General features: G+C 35.1%; 1 protein-coding gene across 1 annotated transcript; it reads left to right on the forward strand.

The window, feature by feature from the left end:
- Positions 1-5,682: 5,682 nt before the first annotated feature.
- LOC148297150 (uncharacterized) lies at positions 5,683-9,244 on the forward strand. Its single transcript, XM_088247117.1, has 3 exons — positions 5,683-7,958; positions 8,046-8,345; positions 8,437-9,244. The coding sequence occupies exons 1-3, from the start codon at positions 5,683-5,685 to the stop codon at positions 9,242-9,244; spliced, it is 3,384 nt and encodes a 1,127-aa protein (XP_088103243.1).
- The last annotated feature ends 3,719 nt before the right edge of the window (positions 9,245-12,963 follow it).

The following is a 12,963-nucleotide window of genomic DNA, read 5'->3' on the forward strand; positions in this document are numbered from 1 at the left end:
GAACACCGGGAATTAACGTGGTTCGGCAATGCCTACGTCCACGGGGCAGCAATATAAATTTCTTCCACTATAACAAAATAATGGGTATAACAAGAAAGGTCTTACCAAGCCAATGCCCAGGGCTTGATGATACACACAGAGAAAGTACAATGACACCACACTATACTCTCCTGTTTTACCTCACTCACACACTTGGAGTGGTACACAATTAACTCTCTCACTCTCACAGAATTGGAGTGGAATACTGATGGCTGTTTGGATGGTGTTCTCTCACTTCTCTCTCTTGCTCTCGGCTTCTCCAACTCTCTCTGACTCTTCAACACAACACACACCAACACCATCTGCCGCATGCTCCTTATATAGCCAAATGAAATGGCTGAAAACCTACTTCTAAAAGTAGCCCACGTGCATGCAAAAAAGAACCATAATGATAGCTAGTCAAAAAGCTTCCCAAAGAGAGCATCATGATGTCTTCCATCATTACAAAACCACTATCATTTTGTCTCTTCATCATAGTGTTGCACCGAAAGAGTATTCTATCATGGTGTTGGATATCCACTTTGACCACCGAAAGAATGTTTTTCCGTCATGGGCTGGACCCATGGTAATATGCCAACAAAACGAAAATTCAATCCCAAGCGTGCAAAATTGTGCATCCCGGTAAAATGAGTTTGTTTTCCTCGATTCTGTGTTGCTTCTCTCACTTCCAAAAAAAAAAAAAGAGTTTGAAGGTGTTTTTTTTAACAGAAATTTTTTATTTTCCTATCAATTTTCTCTGTTCTGTCCACAATTATGGTTCCAAGAATTTTTTTGTTCTTTCAATTTTTCTACCTTCAACTTATTATACTATAATGTACCTGCAGTCTTGGTTAGTAGAAAGGTCTCTCCACCTTTTGCCTTTAGCGACGCCGACTACACATTCATCTCGCAATCCTTCCACAAGGTATTTTGCTTTTTTTTTCTTAGCCCAGCAAAAAAAATTAAAAGAAAGAAAAGGAAACTATCTCTACCCACTATCCAAAACAAAGAGAACAGAGAAGGGAAAGAAAGAGACGAAGAAGAAGAGAGAAAACAAACAAGAGGGAAATAGAGAAAAGTCTTGATCTTAGGAGGGATGTGGGGTTTCTAAGATAGCATGGCTTTTTTATATCTCGTGGCTTTTTTTGTCATTCTATATACTCATTATTATGTATAAAAGTTTACCAATTGCTCACAATTCTCTTCAAATATAGTTTATCAAATGCCTAACTGATTTTTTTCATTATTCTTGCAGCACATCAAAAGCAGTTTTTTTCAATATCAAACTAGCTCAAAACTGAGGCAGGAGTAAAGTCTGACAAACAGAAAAAAGGTAACAAATACAACTTGGAAAGAAGAAAAGTGAGCATGGGTATCCAATAATAAATTTTTTTTTGGTCATAATCCAATGATGCATTTGTGTACCAGACTACCAGTGATAATAACAGTATCTTGAAACTTTGAAATAAGAGTAGAGTCTATTTCAAATTCTCTAATTAACAAGGAAATTCCAACGGCATAAGCATAACTACTAAACAAACATATATGTAAATGTAAATAAATTCAAGACACAAAAGAAGACTTGGTGAGAAATCTGAGGCACTAGAAAATTGGAAGAAACTAGCAGATTCCATCTCCATGTGGATTGAGTTTTCAGTTTTGGGGTTTGGTTTTTTCTTGGTACCAAAAAAGTGGCTGTGCCCTTTATATACTTGAAGAAAAACAGGAGGGTGTTTGAACTTTGAACAAAAGCCAAAAGAATTACAAAGGGCACATATTGTAATAAAATAAAAATAATTTAAAAATAAGCAGCTGAAAGCTACGATTTGTGGTGAGGGAGGATGTTTTTAGGATTGCAGCACCAAAATCTAGTGCAAATTAATTGTTCTTTCTATATTGCAAGGACCCGTATATTTACACTCGTGGGTCAAATAAGGCACGGCGGCTGGATTTGACCAAGAAAACACAATTACAAATCGTAGCTTTTTTTTGGTAACTGGATATTTCATAAAACAAGCCAAAAGGTAAATCACAATAGTACAACAACAAGCTGTTTAATCTTTCCCATCCCAAAAACAACACGCAGAACCTCATACTTAATTACTAATTAAAGCATTAATGTGAAAGAATATTTGCTTTTCCTACCTTTAGTATTATCACCCCAAAAGAATATTTTTAATGTCAAAGAAAATTTTGTCGACAACTTAACTGTCTTTCATAAAAGTTGAAAGCTCAATGCCACTTTCTTTCTTGAAAGTTGAAAGCACTTGAAAGTTGAAAGCCCATGTACGCAACTTTCTCTCTTGAAAGTTGAAAGCTCATGACAAAGAAATGTTTTTAATGTAACTTTGTCTTTAATCATGCAATAACTTTTCTTTCTTTAAGATTGAGTAGTTTTCTTTCTTTCTTTCAAACCAAAGAAGTTTTTCTAAACAGACGATTCTACTTTTCTCTCACTTAAACATATACACCAAATTATCCTTATAAAATACAAAATCAAATAACTTAATTTTAAAGTTACAAACGAACATTGAAACTACATAATAAAATAGCAAATAACGTTACAAAATAATAAGAAATTAGTTTAAACACTTCAAAGAACCAAAAATTGCAGCATAGAGGCCTAGTAATCTTCAATCCAAATCTGATTTGTGTACTGTAGCCAAAGAAAAACAAAGTTAAAGAATAAATATCAAGTACATGGGCATGTTATTTGAGATTAAGGAAGGTTATTCATCACTATACCATTTAATATGTAGTCAAGATGGACTAGCAACCACTTTCTCTTTCATTTGAGAATTAGAATATACCTCTACATCATTAAACAAATTATGAAAATGAGAAAATAAACATATGTCATATGAATGTAATTGAAAACCAAAAGAAATATAAAAAATTAAAATTACTTACCAGTCTCAATTTTGTACATGTGGATTAAAAAATCCTTGACTCCTTTTTGTAACTCATTAATCAAAGTGGCTTCATAGTATAACTTCAATAACTTGATCAAGACTCTAGCACAATCCCAATAATTTGAGGTAGGAGGCCCCACTCTTTTTTTCTTCTTCTCAACATCATCATCCATAAAATAACCCACAAATTACGTTTGACATAGGACTAGTAGATGAACTGAAGGTTTTTGCAATTGAAACACAAATTAATTAAATTAAACAAAAAGACATGAGTGATATTACATATAGCTTTTTGCAATTGAAACTAAAGATTAAAGCTAAATGATTCATTCCTTACAATATTTAAATACTAAGATTCCTTGTGCACATTTGAATAGTCAACATATGTTCCAATTCATATAGCTTTAATCATTGTATTTGCCACGTTCTGTACCAAAAAAGAAAGAAAAGTTGCAGGTCCCTCTGCAACTTCTCATCTCCTTTTCGTCGAATAAGGGATATTGTTAACCGTTAACCAAACCAAACGTTTCGGTACGGATCGGATCGGAATAATTAAAATTAAAAAATAATTATTTAACCAAACCAAACCAAACCGTCGGTACGGTACGGTCGGTACGCGGATAATTCGCTTATGTACTTGGCAGGCAGTCATCAAATAGAATGGGAGGGTGGGGCTGGGGCTGTGGGTGAGGATGGGATGGTGAGGTTGTGGGTGAGAAACAAACAGAGGGAGGAGAGGTCTTTAAGGTGACAAACTAAAACTAAAGTATAAGTTCATGTGACATTTCTACAAAAAAATCCTTTTATAAAACTCACTTTTTCTTTCTTTAGATACTTCCAAACTTTTTCTACATTTATGTAAATGCTTTTGGCATTTGTTCCATGTTGGGTTCTGTAGTTTTTCATGCTGAATCCAACCATATAAAGAACATAAAATTTGGATCAACAGTTGGAAAGTTACAGGTAAAAAACGGGACAAAGGTCGAAACTAGAAAATATAGGAAGTTCACAAATTCCTCTAACCAAACAGTGCTACAGTACCGGGTAAGTGATACAATGGTGATAAAGAAGTGATACAGTGGTGATAAAGCAGTGATAAAATAGTGACAAAGAAGTGATACAGTGGTGATAAAGCAGTGATACAAAATGCTGATTGTATTTACCTTTGGTTTCTTGTTTTGTATTCAAATAATAAAATAAGTATAAATATCGGATCGGTACGAGTTTCCATCGGGTTAGGAATTTTGTTTCCGTTAACCAAACCAAACATTTCGGTACGGATCGGATTGGAATAATTAAAATTAAAAAATAATTATTTAACCAAACCAAACCAAACCAAACCGTCGGTACGGTACGGTCGGTATGCGGATAATTCGGATGAGATGCCCACCCCTATTTCAAACCAAGCCAGTGAGGCCTTGTAAAGCAACATGTCTCAAAATAGTTTATGTATTTTAAGAATGACGAGCGTGAATTTTAGAGCAACATGTCTCTCCAAACTCACTAAGTTTTGCCTTTGGTATATATGACTAATATTGCTTTATTAATTCTATGAATTTTATTTTATTATTAAGCATCGATATAATTTTTTTTTCTTTGTCTTAATTTTGCTGTAGGTTCGAAGTTGAGTTGCTTGGTTAAGAGGTACTCTCTTAATTTATGCAGTTTTTTTTTTGGTGTGGTTTATTTGTGGTTACGGTTTTATGTGTTATAGAAATTTCCAACTTTTGCTAGATTTGTATGATTGTATATGATTTTTATGATGATGAATGATCGATATATATATATATATATATGTTGTGAATGTATATTTGGTAATAGAATAAATTCACTACTTCGAGAATAGGATTTAGATGCTGGTAGTTCATTGGAAGCCACATTTTTTCAAGGGTTACGGTTATTTACCCAAAGTAAAAACCAAATGCAAGAAAGACACTTTGAGATTATACAGCTAAAACGACTTGAGGTAATTTCAAAGGTATCAGAATAAAAATTCCAAAAGTTTTGAGGAAGAAAAAGAATGACCCTATTAAAATAATAGAGCTTTATTTTAAGATCATTATATAGTTTAATAATATAGCACACAAAACCAAAATTTACGTATTCAATAAAATGTCAATAATCAATTCATGAATCTCAAATTACTAAACCGAAATTAACAAATCTCGCAAATTACAAGCATTGCCACCGTATCTAAATTTCATAATCTAAATATTTTATTTAAAGTCACCCCCTCCCACGGTTGCATTAATAATTGACACAAATTAATATGCTAATCATCCAATTAAAAGTACTGGCAAGTGCACAAATCTGTTGGGGCATAAATTTTGTAAGTACGGGGTCGATCTCACGATAAACTGTCGGCTTACTACAAGTTCTAATTTGAGTACGTAAAGAACACTTATTTAACACAACACAAATGCAATATACAAATTGGAAGCTAAAAATGAGTAAAGAAAGGTAAAAGAAATGAAACAAAACCTTGGGCCACTGTTTGGAAAATACGTCAATACGCACATAATACGTGAATGATACATTTGCATATCTTTGATAAAATATGTCAAACACAAATTTTTCCATATCTTTTATAAGTGTACAGAAAACAGAAGTAATACATGAATAATACGATAATTAACTAACCAGGCATAATATTTAAAATAGCATAGATATACAATCCTTTATATGTTATAAGGAGACATTTCAGTTTCGGAAAGAATATGAAGTCACCTAAATTACGTTACAGGACGTTCACATGGATAGACAATGGATTAAGATGAAAAATAGGTTGAGTAAGGAATATATGGATGGTATTGCATCATTTATGGGAGTTGCAATTCAGCAAGTGAATGAAAAAAATGAGACGAGGTGTCCTTGCAAGAAATGTTTGAATACGCAATGGAAAGCTCTTCAAACTGTCCATGCACATTTGTGGGAGTATGGGATGTCTGCTGTTTATCACACATGGATATACCATGGGGAAAAATTTGGGTTACCTAGACAAGATGCAACTCTTCCAAATGGTGTAGAGGCACTTGGACCCAATGATGTTACTTATGATATCTTAAATGATGCATTTCCTCGAGACATGAATCAAGATTTGCAGGGAGAATGTGATACTTTTGGAGGGAATGAAAATGTAGGTGATAGGGAAGATGATGGAACTAATGTGCATAGGGTTGCGGCTAAAAAGTATGAGATGTTAATGGTTGAGGCCGAACGAGAACTTTTTCCAGGTACTAATGGGCTTTTAGTTTTGACTGTTATGGTAAGGTTAATGCAGGCCAAAGTTGAAAATCATTGGACTAACAAATCATTTGATATATTGTTAGAGATACTAAATTGGGCTTGTCCTAAGCCACATAATTTTCCAACCACTTTTTATGCTACGAATAAGATGTTGAAAAATTTGGGTCTAGGGTATGAAAATATTGATGCTTGTGTGAATGATTGTGCTTTGTTTTATAAAGAGCATGTTGGGAAGGATAAATGTCCTGAGTGTGATGAGCCAAGATATAAATCAAGTACTAATGAAAAAAGAAAGAAAGTTCCACAAAAAGTATTGCGTTATTTTCCTCTGAAGCCAAGATTACAAAGAATGTTCATGTCAAAGCATACAGCTAGTCAAATGAGGTGGCACTTTGATAAACGAGTTGATGAGTATGGTGTTATGAGGCATCCAGCTGATAGTATTGCATGGAAGGAGTTCGATCGTATGTACCCTGAGTTTGCTCAGGAGCCTAGAAATATAAGGTTAGGCCTTGCAACAGACGGGTTCAACCCATTTGGAAGTATGAGCACAAGTTATAGCATGTGGCCGGTGGTGGTTGTTCCATATAATCTTCCACCTTGGATGTGTATGAAACAACAATACTCAATCATGACTTTGCTTATTCCAGGCCCAAAAGCACCAGGAAAGGATATTGATGTGTATTTGCGCCCATTAATAGATGAGCTTAAGGAGTTGTGGGAGGGTGTTCCAACTTATGACAAGTTTACTGATTCTGGATTTAAGATGCGGGCAACTGTGATATGGACAATTAACGATTTTCCTGCTTATGGCAATTTATCTGGATGGAGCACTAAAGGTTACTTGGCATGTCCCGTGTGTCTTGAGGACACATCACATACCAAGTTGAGAAATAAAATTTGTTACATGGGGCATCGTCGTTATTTGAGAAAGAATCATCCGTGGCGTAAAAGTTGTGACTTTGATGGAAAGTATGAGATGCGTGATCAACCGAGGGTATTCTCTGGTGATGAGATATTACTTCAATTCAATCATCTCAGACCTTGTAAGCCTGGTAAGCACCCTGATAATTATGATAGAAAGAGGAAACGAATGCCCATGGAATTAAATTGGACAAAAAAGAGTATTTTCTTTGAATTGGAGTATTGGTCTAAGTTGAAAATAAGACATAATTTGGATGTAATGCACATTGAGAAAAATATATGTGACAACATTGTTGGGACACTATTGAGCATAGAAGGAAAGACAAAAGACACGATCAATGCACGTTTGGATATGATAGACATGAATATACGAAGAGCTTTGCACTTACATAAAGATGAAACTAACTTAGTTAAGAAGTACCCAGCAATCTACACGTTGTTACCACATCAACGTCAATCATTTTGTGAATTTTTGAAATCTGTAAAATTTCCAGATGGGTATGCAGCCAACATATCAAAGAATGTTAAAGAAGATGGGAAAATATCTAGTTTGAAGAGTCATGATTGTCATGTTTTGCTTCAACAACTTCTACCTGTTGGGATTCGGCCGTACTTGCCAAAAGAGGTGTGTGCACCTCTTATGGAATTGTCGAACTTCTTCCAACAAATTTGTGCAAAGACATTAAAAGTTGAAGATTTGGATAGGTTGGAGGTTGATATTGTGTTCACACTATGCAAACTTGAGAAAATATTTCCACCTGCTTTCTTCGATGTTATGGTTCATTTAGCTATCCATTTACCACGTGAGGCAAAACTTGCTGGCCCAGTAGCATATCGATGGATGTACCCGATAGAGAGGTATTGCTTCTTTTTTGTGCTATTTTATTAACTTTATCTTGAATTATTTTGTATTGTCTACATAATATATTATTATGTGGGATACAGAATGCTAGGGAAATTGAAAGGTTATGTACGTAATAGAGCTCGGCCTGAAGGATCCATTGTTGAGGGATACATTGCAAACGAATCATTAACTTTCTGTTCAATGTATCTCCGTAATGGTGAAATTTTTTCCTCTCATCATGAACGAAATAATGATGGTGAAACCAATGCGAAGCTATCAGTTTTCATGCATAATGCACGCCCGTGTGGTGGCTACAAAATGGTTCAATGGTCAGAGTTGGAAATGGAATCAGCTTATTGGTATATCCTCAACAATTGTGATGAAGTTGAACCTTTCAAAAAGTGTGTAAGTCGATCCATGTTTAATGTGCTTGTTTTAATCTTTGGTTTCAATTTATTAACTAAGAATTTTAAATTGAATGTCATTCTACAGTGAGTTTCGCCAACTGTTAGAAATAGAAAGCCCAGATAACTTGGAACAGAGACAAAGGAAATTGTTTCCGCAATGGTTAAAGACTCGTGTCAAAACATTGAGCAAACAAGGATTGGGGGATGCAACTAACGAATTATATGCATTAGCATATGGTCCAGATAAAAGAGTTGGTATGTATACAGGGTGTGTTGTAAATGGAGTTCGGTGGCAAGTAAAGCATATAGAAGAAACACGCACAACTCAGAACAGTGGGGTTATGGTACCTGGGACACATGGTGATCAACAATCTAACTTTTATGGTAGATTGGTGAATGTTGTGAAGATAGGTTTTCAAGATGGGTATCATGTTATACTTTTCAAATGTGAGTGGTTTAATACTCAACCAAGATTTTTTAGGAAGAAAAAGATTCACCGGATTCGTCGTGATTATCATCTCACTTCAGTGAATACAACCAATGTATGGTATAAAGATGATCCGTATGTGCTTGCTAAACAAGCCCAACAAATATTTTATCTTGACGACCCTAAATTGGGTTCTAGTTGGAAAGTAATTCAGAAGATTCGACATAGACATGTGTGGGATGTTCCTGAAAATGAAGCCGCTCATGAAGTTGAAACAATCTATGATGAAGGAGTAGACCAAGATGGTGATGATATTGTGATAACAAGTCGAGATGAGAATGAATTACCAAGCACTTCACTTCGTAGAGATGATGCAGAACCTGAAATAGTTGAGGAGGAGATTAGTTTGGAACCAATAGGAGTTGATGATTATGAGGAAGTTTTTACTGATGATGTATCTCCGTGATAATTATAGTGATTTGGATTGACATTTTTTTTAATACATGTTCAATTTATATATCTTTTTTATATGTACGAGTTTGATTCTTTTGGTAGTTGAAAGTATGAGTGGCACTCTTTCCTACCCCGGAGTTTTGTCCTACATGGTTTTCTCCGGGAGGTTTTAACGAGGCCACCTTTAACTTGTTGTTCCTCACTATGTATTGTTTCATGGTTTTTTAATGGAATTTATTTTTTTACTCCAAAGAACTTATCTTTTTGTTTTTAGTGGTAAGGTTTTTCATGTCCCCCAATTTGGTGTACTACAATTTTTAAATGAGAGATTGGTTTTTATTAATTTTATGTGCAGATCAAGAAGATGGTAGGTAAACATAAGAAGCAAAAATTTGCTAAACAACCACTTGCTCCACATTCATTAGCACAACCACCATCTAGTACACCACATCAGTCGCAACCACCACAACCTGATTCTTCACCGCCACGAGATCAATTAAGCATGTCAAGTACGTGACTGAAATATTTTTTTGTATATATATATATATATATTTTTTTATAATTAAATTACTAAAATTTCTTGCCGGTTTCTTTTGTGTATAGGACATGGAAATTGTGTAGTACCTTCTTTGCAGAAGAAGAAAACATGTGATCCAATTATAGGTGAGAAGCAAAAATCAACCCAACAACTTGTACCACATCCACTAGCACAACCACCCAGTGCACCACATCAGTCACAACATGACTCTTCTTCACCACCATATCAGTCAAGCACAACAAATAAGCGATCGACTTTATGTTTATATTTATTTATTTAAATGACTAAGTTTTTGTTGGGTTCTTTTGCTTTAGGGCATGAACATTGTGCAGGGCCTTCTTTAAAGAAGAAGAAAACTAGTGATCGAACTATAGGTCAGAAGCAAAAATTAGCTCAACCACCACTTCCACCATCTTCACTAGCACAACCACCATCTAGTGCACCCCATCAATCAGAACCACCACAACACGAGTCTTCTTCACGATCACCAGATCAATCGATCATAGCAAGTGAGTGATCGAAATATTTATGTTTATATTTTTTGTTGGTTTCTTTTGCTTATATGGCATGGAGATTGTGCAGGAACTTCTTTGCATAACAAGAAAACTCGTGGTCCAACAAAAGGTGCTGGCACTTACGACGTGGTTAATAAGTCCCAGGGGCAAATTCAGATTCGGTTGGATCCATAGCAGAAATTAGTGGAGGGTATAAAGACTCACCCATTGTTTGTCAATGAGATTGGAATAATCACTCGTGCGAAAGCTCCACTGAATGTTCTAGGATTGAAGAAAGTTCCTAAAGAGGATAAGCAAGAATGGGCAGAGGCACTGAAGGTGAGTGAGCAATTCAATGCTGTGTAATTATGTTTATAGTCAATTAATATTAAGGTAAATATTTTTATTTTTTATTTTTGTAATTGTGGGTAGTTCAACTTTGATGTTGACCTCATGGATCCGGCTATGTGGAGGTTTATTGATGATCATATGTACTCCACTTATAAAGAGTGGAAATCGAAGCTCCATAAACACTTTAAGAAGTTTTATCCTGACATTGAGCTTGCACGGGCTACACCTCCCCCCAAAGAAGTATTTGGTACGACACGAACAATAGAGGAATGGCATTGGCTTATTGATAACTTGTACACAAATGAGCAATACCAGGTACCGTAAACTTTGAATCAATTTGGTTGACTTGAAAATTTCCAATATTTCTCTCCAATATTTCCAATATACACATATGTATTAAATATATTATAATGTACATATAGACACTTATATACGCATATATTGTTGTTATAATATATCCATATATATTATATATTATAATATACATATATATAATTAATATATACCTATAATAGATCCTATTTTTTCTCGGCTATTGGTGTCCTACATAGATCCTAGCATTAATAATTGTACAAGGTTATGAGCTAATCTTCTAGTGTTACAATGACCTAATTGGAGATGACATGACAAATTTTTTTTGTGTCAGAACATGACACACCGTATACTTTGTTCTTTGTTGTAAATTTCAAATCCCAACCTCTATAATTGTTGTCGTCTGTCTTCCATGTTCATATATCGGACCTCAAACAGTTGAAATGAAAAATAAATTGACTTGATTTACGAAGTGGCTCCGTTGTTAATTTAATTAAATAGTAATAAGAAAAGAATTATTAATGTGATTGAATATGCAATTTTTATACATGCGCTCTTAATGCAGAGACGGTGCAAAGCCAATGCCAAAAACAGGCAAAATATAAAATTTAATCATACAGGGGGTTCACGTCCATTCCTGAAACATAAAGAACTTGCTGAAACGGTAATTTGTGTTCTTGGTTTAATGTTTTTCAGATATGTGGAAATACTCATTTTCTTTTTTATTGTTGAGAAAATGTAGAAAGGAGAACACCCTACTTATATCAGCAACTGGCAAGCCATGCATCAGTACAGAAAGAAGGGTGGCGTATACGTCAATGAGGTTGCTGAGGCAAAAGGGGTAAAGTTAAATTGTTAAATGTTCTATAAATTTAGTAATTCACAAGTTTATTATAGATACTTTTGACTTATGTCTAACATGTTAATTTTCTGCTTGCAGAAGAATATGGCAGCCGAATTGGAGAAAGTGAAAGAACAACTGGCCTCAAGTGCACCGAATGATACTCCACCATATCAGATCATGGTGCCTGAGAAGCTACAATTAGGGATCTTGTCTGCAGAACTTGGGGTTGGAAAGGACAAAAAGATACGTGGTGTGGGTTCTAGTCTTCGTGTGCAGGGTACTTCCTGTAGAATTTCTGAATCTAATGCCACCAACACCTCTTATGATTCAAAGCATAAAGTGGATGAGTTGTCAGGCAAAGTGGATGAATTACTTGGCGTCATCCGGAAGATGCAAGCCCATATCAAATACTTGCGTAAGAAAGGTAAAAAAAACCATGATAACGACGATGACGATGACGACGACGACGGCGACGACGATGGCGACGACGACGACGGCGACGACGACGACGGCGACGACGACGACGACGACGACGACGGCGGCGACGACGACGACGACGACGATAGTGGTGATAATTTTGATGATGAGGATGGTGTCGAGGTTGGTCATGATTTTGATGATGAGTATGGTGATATTGGTGTGGCTAATTAGGTTATGTTTTTATCCTATGGTTGGTTGGATGTACCTGCTTTATTTGTTTTCTTTAATGCCTCTCCTAATGAAAGGGTCGATAAATATCTACAAACTCACACACAAGCATATGTGGGGGGTCAAGCCTAGGAATGCTACTGGGAAGATGCAAAGCCCCAACCACTACACGGTGGTGCCCATCCGGATGTATGTGCTTAACTTAGAATTGAATTGGACTATGTTTTGCTCTTGGTTCCTATATTATTTGCTTATATTTGAAGGACTATATAAGGAATTATAAAACACGTCCGTGTGCTTATTCAAAAAGAAACCGTAAAACGTTTCCCAAACAAACCTTAAATATTATGTTTCTTCTTGAAAATATATATATATATATATATATATATATATATATATATATATATATATATAACTTTTGTTTCTTTCCGTTTTAAAGTGAGAATCTTTCATCCACATGCCCTCTTAAATTACTGTAATATGCTCTAGTTTCTTCAAAGAATTTCGTTATTTTAAAAAAAAAAAACACTTGAGAATTTCGTTAC

The sequence above is a fragment of the Prunus avium genome, chromosome 1 (assembly GCF_965620075.1).
Source record: "Prunus avium chromosome 1, drPruAviu1.hap1.1, whole genome shotgun sequence".
NCBI lineage: Eukaryota > Viridiplantae > Streptophyta > Magnoliopsida > Rosales > Rosaceae > Prunus > Prunus avium.